The 16183-nt window shown below is 49.1% G+C and overlaps 1 protein-coding gene across 2 annotated transcripts in view; it reads left to right on the forward strand.

The window, feature by feature from the left end:
- Positions 1-16183, forward strand: part of LOC307247272 (RNA-binding protein with multiple splicing-like) — a 36601-nt gene that overhangs the window by 3904 nt on the left and 16514 nt on the right. For both annotated transcript variants that reach the window (XR_013844735.1, XM_080023384.1), the window contains exons 2-4: positions 7904-7981; positions 9765-9803; positions 13163-13225. Coding sequence is in view for 1 of the 2 variants with exons in the window: in XM_080023384.1 (XP_079879510.1) it covers positions 7904-7981; positions 9765-9803; positions 13163-13225 (180 nt within the window). In the remaining variant the exon portion in view is untranslated. The remainder of the gene's footprint in view (positions 1-7903; positions 7982-9764; positions 9804-13162; positions 13226-16183) is intronic.

Genomic DNA, 16183 nt, shown 5'->3' on the forward strand with positions numbered 1-16183 from the left:
GGCGGGGCCGGGTCGTGGCGTGTGGTGCGGTCCCTATGTGCGCACGCGTGCGCGTCTCCTGAAAAGGGCACGGAGATACATAAACCCTCTGTGACATGAAACATTATCGGAGGGGGTCGGACGGGGCTGTGGGGCTCGGAGGATAACGTCGATGCGGTGTAATGTACATCGCTTGCGCGCGGCGGAGGAAGACGGACAATGCGAGCGCCGGTGTCGCGCAACTCAGGACTCGTAAAATGCTTTCACCAAACACGCCAGGAATTTGTGGATATACAACGGGGGATTAGGGGGGGGGGGACTCACAAAGCGAGAGACGGGGAACGGAGACACTCTGATCCCCGTTTCATCTACGCGGGCGATCGGTTTGGGTTTATTTATAATGCGTCGGGGGTGGAATTGTCATCTTATCTTATCCATTTGTCAGCTCTGCGACAAGAGGTATTTGAAAAGACAACAACAAGGCTTAGCGTCAGTAACGGCTGGTACAGGAACCTCGTAGAGTGATGCGGGGGGGAGGGGGACGGGGGACGAACCCAAAACCATTATATCTGCGATCGCACTAGAGAGGAATTGTCTCATACTGCGCCGCGCCGTTTATAAAAGCCGGGGTTGTTGACTACCAGGGCCAGTCTTGTGACGCCTTTCATTAATGAGGCTTGCCGGCTGGAGGGAACAGGGGGCTTCTTTTTTTTTTTTTTTTTTAAAACGTCAGCCATCTTGAATTTTATTTTTTATTTTTTATCCCCCCGCGTTTCAAAAAGCACTCGCCCTGTCACCTCCGTTGAGTATCGCCCCGCTCGCCGGCTATAATTATCCACCATCCGGCGGGCGCTCCGGCCGCCGTCTTCCTCTACTTTTTTCGCTCAGCTCCAGCCCCACGTGACAAAACTTTTCCTCGTTTTTTCCTCGGGTCCCTCTCGTTCTCCTTCGTCCTTTATCCCCCCCCCCCCCCCCGCTCTGTTTTCCTCCCTCCTTCCCTTTGTCTTCCACACCCTTAACTCCTCCGCCTTCACTGTCTTTATCTCACTGGGCCTGTTTCCTGTTTTCTCATTTATTTATTTTATTTTATTTATCCTTTTTCCTTGGGTGACTCCCACAACATACTACACCCCCTCACCCCACCCCCTGCAGTCCCAGCAGACACACTCCTCATCCCTTATAAGCCCTTAATTGGAGGCGTGACCCTGAAATCTCTGAACAGAAGGTCCGTTTATGGTCATGGGAAGAACCCCCCGAAGACGGGAGCGACCCGTGCAGAACGGCAACGCCACGCCGCGCCGGCCCGAGAGGCAGCCGTACTCCGGCAAATCCCACGAGATTGTCTCCGAATCTGGACGGCAGAAGGGCCATCCGGAGAGCCCGGTTGATTGGCTGCCGTGGTTTGATCGAGGGTGCCGCCAATTTTTGTCCAGTTCTTCCAGTGGGAGAAAGAGGTTGTTTTTCTCCCGCTTGGCCTTAAGTGACACGCCCTATGTTTTCAGGTTACGCTTGCAGTCAGCCGTCCCTTAGACACTGACAGGAGCGATTGATATTGCGAACTCCGACGGTTGTGATTTTCCAACCGACGGAAGAAAGATCTTCTGTTTTCTTTTCCGCAGTTAATCAGTCGGTGTAAGATTATTATTATTATTATTATTATTATTATTATTATTATTATTTTATTTTTTTTTTTTTTTACGAAACTCGACACGGTAGGAGCGGGCGTGGTTTGCGTATATGCTGACGCAGCGGGGTCACCGACCGATGCTTTCTCTCACTTCCACCTCTGCCCTCGTCACGTTAAGCCCCCCGGGGCCACCCGACCTGAAACAGCAAACGGTGAAAGACGCCCGCTCGGCCGAGAGATAACGACAGGGATCTCAAGGAGCGGCTCGGTTCGGACTTGGTCAATTAGACCGCTTTAATGAGCCCCCTTTGGAGAGGGGAGAAAAAAAAAAAAAAAGTAATAAAGTCCAGCGCACGGAGACTCATCACAGAGAGTTTGGTGTGGACACCGGGACGGGAGGCTTAGAAGATTTTGCGAAAACCGACAGTCGGATAGTTAAGCCAAATATGTCCTCGGCAGCTTGTCAGTCGAATTACACCTCAAGGCCCTTTTTCACTCACGTAGGAAAAATAGACCGTTATTCAGTGACTACAATGACGCAAACCTCTCCAGCCCCGGGAAGCTTTTGCCCGCGGGACTATATTTTACCACGTTGCGCGGGAGAAGGAAGGGAACGGTCGAGCGCGGGGGACCTTACTTACCTCTCCTTTCAGGTCACTTGTTTCAAATGTCTTTTTTAAAAGGTTAACCCCGTTGGAACGTTTGCGGGTCCATCCCGAAACGTGAGGGCCGGGGGGTAAAGCTCCGTCGCGATGGGATGTCGAGTGGTGGGGTGGGGTGGTGTGTGGTGGTGTGTTCAGCTTCACGGTGAACCCCGACCACCCGCCGCCCCTCCAAACCCATACATAACCCCGCTCTAACCCCCTGACCTTTGACCCCTGACGTGAAACTTTATCCCCCCCGCCTTACCCTTCCCCCACCCCCTCGAACTATGCGGATTAACGGCCACTTTAAACGGAGCCATCCATTTACTGTTGTTTGACACCCAGCAGGCCTGTGCTCTCTCCCTCTTCAGATTTGCAAGCATGGACTATGGGGGGTGGGCAACGCAACTTGAGATAGGGAGAGTGACAAGTGAGATAGTAAAGAAATAGGAGATTGTCCGCCTGGTTGTTTATTTAGTTCCCGGGTACTTACTGTCGGAACTTTGGCCCCCTTTCCACAGGAGGGACTCGGCTCCGAAATTGGTGGTCCCACTAGATGGTTCCTGTTTCGGGAAAAAGCCCCTGCAAGCGTGGTGGTACTTTTCCGGGGGGTTACGAGACCCGTCGGGTGGAGTTTGTTTTGCTCCTAGCGCTCGCTTCCCCTCGATACTTTTGTTTTGCGGCCGTTTTTGTTGCGTGCCAAAAATGAAGGGAAGAAAGACGCCGCCGACTGCTGAAGTTCAGAAGGCTCCGGGGCCTGAATGGTTTCTCATTTGGTTCCCGTTCCTTGGTGCATAAGCGGCTATTAAACACTGAGCCTGCTCTGAGCCCCGCTCTGAAAGCCACATGCACTAATGGGTGTTATCATGCGCACAGGATGACACGGCAACACGGACACCTGGCAGTGCACCTGCGCCCGCACACACACACACACACACACACACACACACACACACACACACACCCACACACACACACACACACACACACCCACACACGCGCACTACAATAACCTACTGTACTATTTCTCTCTCTACATCTTTCTAGATGTCAAGGTTGTTGCTGTGTCCCCTCCACATCTCACGTGAGGGACCTCTATCTATTTACCAAGCTCTTAAACGTGCACGCACGCACGCACACACACACACACACACACACACACAAAGAGAGGGGCGCGAGGAATATGAATTCATTAAAACGTAATGAATTGATATCACACCGCGGTCATGCTCCGTGCCAAGATGTATGGGTAGAAAAGCACTCAATGAAAGTCAGAAAAGGGAGAAAGTCGCCGAGTGCATTACATGATGAGAGAGCACTTGAGGAAATAGCTGCTCGGAGGTTTATGGGCGGAGTGAGTGAAATGCGAGCTGAATGGAAATGGCACGTGAAGTGGTCGTCGCAAATATGTCGCGTAATTAAACCGGTCGGGGCCGTTTAATGCTGGCCGGCAAATTAATTACTCTTCAAACAATCAGACGGTCGCCAAATTATCCGTCCGCTGAGTAGGCGGGGGAAGAGTTAAATTTGAAGTCATTACTGAAGCTTACATTTGTTGAGGGTGCATATTTTATGTAATTGTCTAATTAAAATATTCTTTTAGTGTTTGGCCTTAGGTGTTTAGCTTCAGTAATACCATTGCAGTAAATAAACATTAAGTCTGCTTTTTTTTTTCCGTGGCTAGTCTGTAGGCGGCCCACTCCTCGGTCCGAACCTCGAGTGGCCACCAAAAAAAAAAAACCTTTGCAGGACGCCGGGTTGGCGTATCCGTGTGTTGACGACCTCGTCCCCGGCGCCTGGCATCATGGATCTCCGATTGGAGGTGCGCGCTTCCCCCCGGGAGATCCTGCAAAAGTGGCCTTAATAGGATCTGATGTTTTTTTGGCCCGGGGCAGCGTTCTCTGGCCCGAGCGCCGGCGAGGAGCGTTGCCAAGGAACTGCGCCGGCGCTGGGGGGGGGGGGGGGGGGGGGGGTTGTGAAGTTCTCAGCTGTGGCTCTCGGTAGGTAGGGAGCGCTGCTTCTGATTGGAGCTCCTCCCTGTGCGAGCGTGCCATAAGAATGGTCAATGATTCAAAGGCCCGTAATCGAGCGCTCAGCTCTATGGAAATGTAGGTATGTGGGGAAAGATCAAAAAGAAACGGGAATACGGGCGACAGTAAAACCCTATAAAACACGGGCAGATGGTTTTACCGTTGTCTTACAGCCTGTGTGACTTCTCACTTGACGTGCAGCTTGGTTTACTGCTTCGGCGTGACGCCTGTATCTGTCAGCGCGTCTACCGCCGTGACTTTTGTAGTTATTTATTTATTTTAAGTCGAACAACATACTGAAGTGAGAAAGTAGAATGGACGGCGGACGCGTGGAGAAGGAGCTGTCATCACGCCAGGCGGTGAATCACCCGGCACAGTATGCGCCGCTCGGGCAGCTCCGCACCGGGCGCACTCCAGCAGATCATATATCACAACATCTGACATCAGGAAGTCTCAGGAATGAGAGAGAGAGAGAGAGAGAGAGAGAGAGAGAGAGAGAGAGAGAGAGAGATGAGAGAGAGAGAAAGAGAGAGAGAGTGAGAGAGAGAGATAGAGAGAGAGAGAGACGAGAGAGAGAGGGAGAGAGGGAGAGGGAGAGGGGGATGAGGGGGAGAAGAGAGAGAGAGGGAGAGCCGTGGAACGCGGCAACACAGGATCGCCCCCGTCGCTCCTTTCGTTTTTAAGAAAGGAGCGATTGTTGTGTGGGGTTTTGTCCCAACCTGTGCAGTGTCCCAGGTACGATGACTTGGCAGGTTCCAGTGGTATGGCCGAGCGCGCCCTATGCCGCGGGCGCATGACGCCACTTTCAAAGGCGTCAGATCGCCGTGCTGTTCACACTACACAACTTTCTGTCGGGTGATCGGGAATCTGGAAGGCGCCGTGTTTTTTTTACACTCCATGACTGATCGCCGACGGGGTCACGCATTACGAGATCTTTCACCGGGAGTAAACCGCACGCGAGAAGTGACACCGGATATTACACAATACCACACGCGGGACAGGGTTATTCGATTTTGGGTTTTTTTTTCTTGATCACTGTAAAAAAAAATAAAAATAAAAGAATGAATAGAGAGCAGAATAAAACGGAGAAATAAGTTAAAAACCCAGAAAGGAAAAGTTAAATAGGTATGTCGGTCTCTGTAGGTCTCTCCTTCTCGACTCCTCCTGGCTGTCGATGGTTGCGTCACGGCCGACTCGATCCCGACACGACCGGATATTAAACCTGCTTGATATCTTGCCTCGCGCTCATCGCTTCACGGGGAGCGCGCTACGATTTGCCCTCCGATCCGGGCTTTGCTCGGCAATCTCCAAAGACCTTGTCGGCGGGCGGAAAATCAGGCCCGGATCCTCGTCGTCGGAACTCGGCATTAGGAAGTGGACGGAAGCTCCCTTCAAGGTGCTGTTCAAGCTCATGCTGCCATGGCTGACCGAATCCATTTGGGAGTCCTTCGATTTACAAGCGTATAACTGCAGCGTCCAACTGTATGGCCCAAAGCGAAGTTCTTTGCTCTGTCACTTCTTCCATAATTCAGCTCGCTACTCGGCACACTATTAGTTTAACAGAATTCAATAACTGTCAGCGATCTCCCTCACTGCTGTCTAATCCGAGCTGCGTCCCATATAAGGAGATTTTGAAAAAGGATTTTGTTTAAAGCTGCCTGCCAATGTCCAGCGCCAGCTCTTGGGGCTTCGGCCCGCCTCAGATCAGATTAGATAAGATCAGAGCGAAGGTGAGAGAGTCACCACGGCGATCTGTGCTCGACGGGGTGGTTCGCCGCTCACCAGCTACAGCACCCCGGTTGCTAAGCGCCCTTTTGTCTGTGTGCCGGGCCTCCATTTTGGCACAGCCGGGGGCTATCAGGTTTCTCTGTGGGGATGAGCCGTGGCGTTGGCCCAGGAGCTCGGTTATGCCTTCAGTTGTGAATCGTAAATCAAAGACAATGCGATGTATCTGCAGGGCCGCGGATCCTTTCTTCGCCGCCACGACCGTGGCCACATCTCCGAATTGTGATTTCCCTCTAATTCGGTGGTTTGATTCAAATTGAGGAGTGTTACTGTGGTTGGTTTGGTGGGAGCCGTGGTGTGGGCTGGCGGTTAAAGTTACCGAACGCGGTCAGAAAATGGCCAACTCTTGTCAAGTCCTCCACAACTTTGTTATGCAGCGTCTCCTGTGCAATAAAGTAATTATTTTGCTATTGCAGGCGGATTTTTTTTATCTTTTTTTTATATATATATATATATATTTTTTTTTTTATACCGATAAGGTGTTCGTTCCAGTCCGATGGGAAGCTTGATTAGAGCCTCCTTAGACAATAGAGCTGTCAGAGACAGTTACGCCACCTGAAAGGGCCCGGTAAAGTTTGGCTTTTGGCTTATCGCACCAGCAACAGAGCTGTCATACATTTTAGATGATGATGTCAGGCCATTATCTTTCATCAAAAGTCTCTCTGATCTCAGGTTCAACAGGAATAGAAACTTCTCATTTGCACTTGCCGATCCTGGTCACGTAATTTGAAGGTGTATTTGTTTGTTCGAGCAAGCTGAGATTGCATGACAGATTTTTTATTTTATTTTTTTATATATATTGGGCGCCATCTGACAGGGTGCAGGTAGATGTTCTTTCACAAAGGATCCTGTTTTTGTGTCTCGTTTGCGTAAGTACCTGTCGCCGTACGGCATTCCAGAACTCCCTTCAAACTCCAGTCGACGTGTTAAACTCTGCCGCTCTGTCCCGTCGAAGCGCTGAGAATGAAGCCAGTCGATCCCTAATCAGGCAACGCGTATTGACACCCTCAGATGAACGTTAAAGGAATATCTGGGCGATTCCTCGACTCTGCGGCACGCATTCTTCCGGATGAGTTCATCAGCTGACAAACGGCCGCCCCCGGGGATCTTTTTAGTCATCACTGTCATCCCACCACCTTCCTCCATCACCTCATTTTTCCATCTGTCACATATCCGCTTTCATCGCGCCCTGCGCCGGTGCGGCGCTCCTCAAGTAAAACAATACCCCGCCCTCTCCGAAAGCCATCGGCGCACACAGAGTATCATCGAAGATTAAAAAAAAACAAAAAAAAAAAAAACAGGCCTTCTCGCCAAAAAGCACCTTTATTGTCGTCTTTATTCTGTTCTTGCCGTGTTTGTTTTTTTTTTTTTTTTCCCCCCTGATTGCGCTGACCCATTAGCTACACCAACAATCAAACAATACTATAAATTGTGATTCGCCTCCGCCATGAGCTCACTTAAGTCCTGCCAAGTTGAAAAGTTCAAATGTGGAACAGAGGGTAGAGGCGCGGGGGAGGATTCGGCACGAAACGCGGTAGAGCACACAGAAGAACACAATGAGGGGAAAGGGAAGGGGGGCGCGATAGGTGTGTTTACCCAGCTTTGTGGCATCTCGGTTAGGATTTAAAAGCCTATCTCCGCCCAATATCTAACTGGAAGAGCCATTTTGTTTGATTCGGCCCTTTTGCGGAGGCGGGCGTTGATGTAAAGGAAATTTTCGAAGTCCTCCCTCGCTATCTCATCTATTAGTGTCAGGTACGTCGGCTGGCTATTTTTAACCGGTGGAGGTTAATTAAAAATACATGAACGCTGCTCTCTCTGCCTTGTTTCCTCCACAGGTCCGAACGCTATTCGTCAGCGGCCTGCCGCTGGATATCAAGCCGCGTGAGCTCTACCTCCTGTTCCGACCATTTAAGGTATGTTTTTATGTATTAGCTGGATGCCGTTCCGCTATTCTTAGCTGCTTTCCCCTCCAGCGGTCGATGGGATCTCCATTAATGGCGATGGAAGAAATGGCAGTGGAAAAATCCGCCGAGGTTCGAGTGTCTGTGTTCCCTTTAAGCCCCGAGTTCAATCAAAGTCTTGATCCGCAGGAAGCTTCTGGGAGTCCAGTGGAAAGTGGCCGGGCGCCCGCTACACAATCACAAATCGCCCCCTCTTTCACCTCAGAAACACGGTCAATGCGCGGGGGCAGCAGTCGGTTAAAACCAAACTACAGCACGAGGGGAGAGCCGGAGATTTGAGAGGTTTTAAGCACGACGGACTCTTGGCCCTAGAATAATGCGTCTTAATGTCTTTATGGTGCGGAACTGATGCGGTTAAAATGAATAATGGGGACGGTAGCTATACATCTAATACCCTGCTTAGATAATCCCCGAGGTATGTGGCCTGTGGATGTGGTCCACATCAGTGGTGTTGACAGCAATAAATATTAACCAATCAGGTAATTCGCAACGGTCTACTCCATATGGTTCTCATAAGACTTCCTAGGGCCCCTGGACTCAATTTTGATCCCGCACTGCATAACATGGGATGTTCTACTTACACAGGCTACTGTTAAATTACATTGCATGTGGGGGTGAACTTTTCCGAGGATGGGCGCCGGATACAAACTGGTTCCAAATAGCCCAATTCACAGTAATCGATAAGCCGCCGCACTAATGATTCCCCTAATCGATGTGTAGGAAAGCTCTGCGGCGGCTGCTTGGATCCACTCGGTGATCCGTCAAATGCAAGCAATGGCATAATTCGATGCTGGGGGCTCTGGTGTGTTGTGACAAAGGCTGAAAGTAATTCATCACAACTGTGGGTCAACTTTAGGAGAATTAACAACAGTTTTAATAATGTGGCTCTTGCTATATCAGCCAAGTGTGAGGGAACTACTCACATGCAAATATGTTTGTCAATCAACGCAGCATTAAAGGTACAATAAGTCATATTTTATTCACTCGCCACACAAATTGAACATGATGCATCCAGTCAGTCCACAGTTATCTTGATGGCTGCCGATGCTTCAAGAGCCCGGAACAGGCACTCTGGTCTGGACCCTCTGCTGAGGAGGCAACGCTCCCACACCCCCAGACTTGCAATCCACACTAAATCCAGCCCCTTGAACTACCCCGATTGTATCCCTGGTCTCGCTGGGGTGTAGTTTGTGCAAGCAGGGGCGAACATCCAGCGACCAAGCGATCGGGCGTTTGCCTCGAAAGGCCAAGAAGCCTCGTGGAGGAGCGTCGCATTTGGCCGTGGTGGCGCAATTTCTTCTGCATCCCTGAGGGGGCACTACATCTCGCTAATTTCCCATTGGAACTGATTGCACCCTTAAACTACAGGAGCCATAGTCGTGGAAGATCTTCTATCTCGGCTGTACGCGTATCTCCTGATTACCACCACCACCACTAATTTTTTGCTCTTTTTTGTTATGGAAGAGTAATTCACAAAACCATTTTTTCATTACAGCGCTCGTTAAATCCGTAAAAAAGTTCGGGGTGGTTTGAAGGAATCACTGAGGTCAAATCACAGCATTTTGGCATGAGCAGGGGTATTGGTCAACAATGTTTTGGTTTTTTTTCTTGAAGTGTCTTATCAATGTTTAGAAAACAAACAAAAAAAACTAAAAACACAAAAAAAATTATTTTGCCGTTATGTGCGACGGCACTCTTTCACGTTGCTCTGGTTTCTTTCCGTTCTCCGTTCCAGGGCTACGAAGGCTCCTTGATAAAGCTCACTTCCAAGCAGGTACGTGCTTTTTCCTCTCCCCTGTTCCTCCTCCTCTTCTTCTTCTTCTTCTTCTTTTTTCCCTCTTGGGGTGTCAGGTTGTTGAGGATGAATAATGGACTGTTTCCTGCCGTACCGACGGTCTTTCTCCTCAGACGGCGAAACATAAGAATTAGCGCCCATTTTCTAGAGATGACTGGAATGGAGCTGGTGGGGGATAAAGCGTTGCACCAACTTGCCTGTGGCATCCAGATAGAACTCTCGTAGCTGCAGACAGACAACTCTGGTGGGATGTGAATGCATGGGAAGGGAAATGGAAAAAAACAAAACAAAACAAAAAAACAAAAACAAAACAACGAATGTCAAAAGAGAACGTTTTGACAAGTCTGATGTTGAAGTCCACCCCCTCCCCCCCACCCCACCCCCCAAGGATGGGGGGTTGATGGGTGTAAGACTGAAAGGGAGGCTCAGCTGGCATACGTCCACATCAGATTTTTTTGGAGAAAAAGCCGCGCGTCGGTGTATTTATCAGCACGTCGCAACGTGGCCGACGGAAAGGACGACACGCTTTTGGAACGCCGCGCTTCCCGGTGGCAGGTTTCCAATCGTTTTTTTTGTTGTGGGGTTTTTTTAACGCTTCTCTTCAAGCAGACGGGTCCAGTTATTGTCGTTGATAAACTGACATTAGGGGGGGGGAAAACAACCGAAACGATAAAAACCTATAAATATCTCGGTGACTGTGCGTGTCTTGCAGGGGGCGCGCGGGCGGGCTTCCTTGGGGTTTCATGGGGAATACTGTACGTGTCACGTTACGCAGATGACGCACCGCACCGTGTCGGACCCCTTCCGCCCCTCGTACATGGTTTTTCCGAGCCGACCGGAGGGGGTTTTTAAATCAATTTTTCGGGGCCGGTTTGCCCCTTTGAAGAACGTGGGACCGACTTTTAGCTTACCCCCGCCCGCCCGCCCGCACCCCCCCTGTCCGCCGCCACCTTCCTCCCCTCCGCTCAAACATTACCATCTTTTGCATCACAAATTCCAGGCCACGCAGCTGTACGGTTCTCACAGAGCCCTGTAGCGGCATTCCTTGGGCTATGTTTGTTTTGAGCGACTCTCCCATGCTCCCTTGCTCTCGTGATACCCCCCCACCACCACCACCACCACAATAGCATCGTAAATCAATCGATGTCTCCCTCTCTCTCTCCCTCTCGCTCTCTCTCTCTCTCTCTCCCTCCTCGTTGGACCTCACACGGCCCTCGCACGGCCATCTCCATATATAGCCAGAGCCAGATCTTGGGCCCTTTTCTATTTATATTCCGCTTACACTCCCTCCTCCTGACGTCTCTACTCCCAGTCTGTCCTCCTCTTTCTTCTTCTTTCTTCTTTCTTTCTTTCTTTCTTTCTTTCTTTCTCTGTTTTTTCCCTTCCTCTCTCTCTCTCTCTCCCTCTCCCTCTCTCTCTGTCTCTCTCTCTCTCGCTCCCCCGTTCGCCTCGTGTAAAAAATTCCCACAGCCTTAGAAAGAGTGCCTCTTCCACTTTTTTCTTTCTGCGGAAAGCTCGCCCCAAGAGGACTCCACTTCCTCCTTTGCTTTTTTGTATTTGCCCCCCAAGATGGGTGTTACAATTTATTTTTCTTTTATTACATTTTTTTGAAGACACTGATTTGGGACGGGGAACAGACGGTTTCTACCCCCACTTGTGTTTTGATCGCCCGCTCACTCACCCCTCAGCTGGGTCGAGATGATGTCACCCAAATGTAAAACAAGGACTAATGCGCCGTTGAGGGAGAAGTACAACAAGCGTGGAGGGGCGGGTCTTCATTCCTCTGTTTCGCTCCTTTTTCATTCTTTACCTTCGATCCCCCTCACTCTCTCTCTCACTCTCTCTGGCTCTCTTTCCTCCTCTTTTTCTCTCACTCCCCCTCCACTCTTGTTTCTGTCGTTTATACCCCCTTCTCTCCACACTTGTTCTCACTTACTGCCCCGTTGCCCGTATTTGGGCATCGCTGCACTCTATCCTCTGGATGATGGACTCTCTCTCTCTCTCTCTCTCTCTCTCTCTCTCTCTCTCTCTCTCTCTCTCTCTCTCTCCTTCTCGCAATCTTTCTTCCTGACTCTCACCCTCCCCTCCCTCCCCTCTGTCTCTCTCTCTCTCTCTCTCTCTCTCTCTTACTCTCCCTCCTTCTCTCTACCTCTCTCTCCCCATCCTGTCTTTCTCTGTCCCTTACTCTCCGTCCCTTTCCCCCCATCCTTCTCTCCCTTACTCTCCTCTATCTTTGAACCTCTCCCTCTCTTTCTTTCTTTCTTTCTTTCTGTGTTTCTCTCCCTCTCTGTCTCTATCCCCCCTCTCTCTATCTCCCGCTCTCTATCCTCTTCTCTCTTACTCTCGCCTCTCTTTGTTACTCGCTCTCTTACGCCCCTTTCGCACATAGTTCCTGGTAAATTACTGGGATAACCTGACCGGCACCGCTAGTGAGTTTCGCTATTGACACATGCAGCTACATTCCGGAGCATTTCCGTCTTGTGCCTTTTCACACATGCCATGATAATACCGGAATAGATGGGACAAGGGACAGCCCGGCAGAAGTCACTCGGTGCAGTCCCAGTCAAATAGAAGAATATACAGACCTGCCTCCGTAGAGACTGGACATGTTTCAGTTTTTCGTCTTTTGGCAGAGCGCATTGGATCGGGCTTTTTTTTATTTTTTTCCTGTAAACAAATATTAAAGAAATATTTGTACGAAATGAATTTTCGTAAAACCCCACTGATACCGTATTCGGATTCAGCTCCACACCTACTTCACATGCTTGTTCCGGCAATGTTACTGCTTCCATTCTCACACACACACACACACACACGCACGCACGCACACACACACACACACACACACACTTCCATTCACAGCCGTCCCTCCATTTTACACGAAATGTTACTCGGACTTGAGGTGGGGAATTGCCGGAACGGATTTCCCGGATTATCCATCCCCGCTCCCGTCCACACATGACCCCATGCAGGGACCGTTCCGGTAACATTGCTGGCAAAGTCTGCACGTGTGAAAGGGGCTTTACTCTGACTCTTTCTCTCACCTTGCTTATTCTCTCTCGCCCACCCCCTTCTCTCTCTTACTCTCTCCTTCCTTCCTTCTCCATCGCTCTTACTCTCAATCTCGCTCCTCCCCCGTCCTCTCTCTCTCTCTCTCACGCTCACTCTCTAGGAATAAGGAGGGTGGTAATAGGGTTGGGGTTCGGTGGGTCTCTGATGCGGTTGGTGTGTGTATGTTTCGCTGCGTGTGTGTGTATGTCATTCAGACAGAAGTGCCGACTCAGATTTCCGCCTTAAACCATGTTTCTTCCTTTTGTTCCGTCTGCCCGTCTCCCCAGCCGGTGGGGTTTGTCAGCTTTGACAGCCGATCAGAGGCGGAGGCTGCGAAGAACGCCTTGAATGTGAGTGTCATGTGAGCCCCCCTGCCCCCCACCACCATACACACACGTACACACATGCTGCTTTGCACCACTGCCCCGGTTCGAGGATTTCTTGTGTTCAAGTCACCTTATAATAATACAATATATCTCGATAATAATATATCTCTATATATTTTTTTCCCTTTAAATATTTATTTATTGTATTCATATAATATTATATGCGATTTAATTTCCTACTATTAATGTGAAGCACTTTGAGCAGCATGTTGTGTATGAATGGTGCTATACAAATAAAGGTTGTTATAATTATTATTATATACACACACAAGTCAAGTCATCTTATTCTCAGCGCAATCTTCAGTGAAGATCTGAAAATAATTGGGGGGGGGGATGTTAAAAAGAGTAGGCAACAAAGACATGTGAAGCTCTCTCCCTTATAAATAGCGTATTTGTTAAGGTATCTATGAATCCTTGCATCTCTGAAAAGCTCAACCTCAAGGTTTTCAAAGGATGAAGGCAGATTTAAAGACTCAGACTTTGGCTTCTGAACACATCTCACAAGGCCAACCCCACCCCCCATCTCCTTCGCTGCAGGGAAATTAGATAAAAATAGAGACATTGATCCGGGATTTGATTTTTAATCTCGCTTGTTTTTACAATATAATTCCTAGCTCCTCCTCACAAGACCTTGATGAGAAGTTCTCGCACGGCCTTATCAAATCAACCTTTAAAATACGCTTCATACTTCCTCATAGCTGAATTTTTTTTTTTTTTCTGTCTGATACGCCCGTACACGTGATTTCTTTTGTACCTTCGGTTTGTCCTGCTTTTTGTTTTGTTTTTTTGGGTTTTTTTTTTTCAAAACGACCTTGCCTCTTAATCGCAGAAATAGATCAGTTCAATCATCCCCTCAAAGTTAAAGCGTGACAACTGTGGCGGAGTCTGTCAACTTTTTTTTTTTTTTTTTCTTCTCTCCCCAAACGTGGAGATCGCGCCGCACATCAAAGGCGGCGAACGGGATGAAGAATTATCATCTTATTACGAGGGAAACAATATTCCGAGTGTTTGGCTGCGTTTCCAGCGCGGCCCGAGATTTGAGCGGTACTCACGTTTTCCGGGGGAAGGGCTGCCTCCCGAGGGGGTCGTATGGAGATCAGGCCGGGGGGTTTCGCAAACATCCATCTGCATATTGAAATTTGGGGAAGAGTAAAAGGATAGAGGTGAGGTGGAGGAGGGTGGGGTCGACCGTCGTGTCGCTCTCATGGTCTTTCCTTTAAAGCGGTGACGGGATGCAGTTAAGAAATCGGAGAGAAATAGATATCACTTGAATGTGGATATCTCTTCAATTTTAACATTTATAACAGTAAATCGGTTCGTCATATGTAGGGGGAGGTTTTTTGTAGAGCGAATGGTTGACCACATAGTTCCTTGCTGTGAACTATTTGACTTTGTTAAAGCTCTCAAACTCGGCATACTAGCTATAAAAAAAATTTGAATCAATATTTCATCTCAGTGTATTATTTTATTTGATAAGTATCTGTATTACACACAGGATTAATGTGCAGCCATCCCTAAATAACCTCCTTGAAAGCGATACAAGACCTGATCACCCTGTCATGGGTTATTTTGTGATAATGACCGGCTGGCTGCCCATTATTCCTTGCTGTGATGTACTTTGAGTTGTTTTTGAGTGTGAGTAAAGTACCTTCTTTCACCGACACTCAATAACTCCCAATATTTGGCGAGTAATGGTATTCGAGCACACATTTTCAAGGCTACCATCGCGAACAACGCATTTGCGGCGGCGGCAGCGGGCCAGCGCTGAGAAGCTGCCGAAGCCAGAGCTAATAAAACAAGCTCAGCGTTTGAACTCCTCCAGTTCAAACGCTGAGCTGCTCGGGGCCTCATTATATCTATGCACTGTATTATACCTCCGCAGCCTCCGCCGACGGAGGCTGCGAGCGCGCTGAGCCCAGGCAATCCCAGTTAATTCCCCCCGCCGCCCCCCACCCCACCCATCCATGCCATGAGAAACGAAACCGCCATCCCTCGCTGCGTTCAGCCCGGCTTCCTGCGGGGCCTGCGGGGGGCCGAAACCCCCCGACCTTCTCCCTCGCTCGCTGCAGACAAAACTTTCTTCTTCCTGACCTCCTTTTTTCATTCTTTATTATTATCATTTTTTTTGACCAGCTCAGTTGTTTTTTTTTTTTTTTTGGGGGGGGGGGGGGGGTTTGTTTTTTGTTTTTTTTTGTTTCAAAGATTCTCAAATGAGGTTGATGTGCTGGAGGGTGAAGGGCCGGGGGGGTTGGTGGTGCGGGGGCGGGGAGGCGGTCATAGCCGAAGGTGAAATTCTCCTCGGTCGTGTTGGTTCTGATCCAGGCAAACAGACCGAGGCTTTGTTCTTGATTATTTATTTATTTATTTGTTCTGTTCTTTTTTTGGGGGGGGGGGGGGGGGGGTGAAGAAGACCTATGTTTATGTCACATTGGAAATTCGAAAACTGCCCTCCGGCGAAATTAACAAAACCATCTATTTCCAGCGTGTGGAACTTTTGGATGTAGAACATCTCACAGGCTGCGCTTTTGAATGTCAGCGTGTTAGATCCTGGAAGGGCTCAAACGGAGATATGAAGAATTTATTGGCGGCTTTTGGCTCAGTGGTGGGGATTTGAGGTCAGGATATTAAATTACAATCGTAAAATATGTGGCCGTGCCGAGGGCCCTGTGTCTTTTGTCTGTGGACGGCAAGGCCTGTGCCGCCGTAGTTTTTGAATTTCGATTATTAGTGCGCGACGCACGTGCACTGAGCCGCAATAACTTACCATTCAAGACAAACTGAAGGAGAAGAGAAAATATTTCTCAACGTGATTTTATAAACTTTTGAACTGTTTATGAAAACACTCCCGAGAAATAAATGGTCAAAGATCAAAAATGGCATTTTGGATCCAGTTTAGTCAAATCCGATATCTAATGAAAACAG

This window comes from Zeus faber (genome assembly GCF_960531495.2).
Source record: "Zeus faber genome assembly, chromosome: 22".
NCBI lineage: Eukaryota > Metazoa > Chordata > Actinopteri > Zeiformes > Zeidae > Zeus > Zeus faber.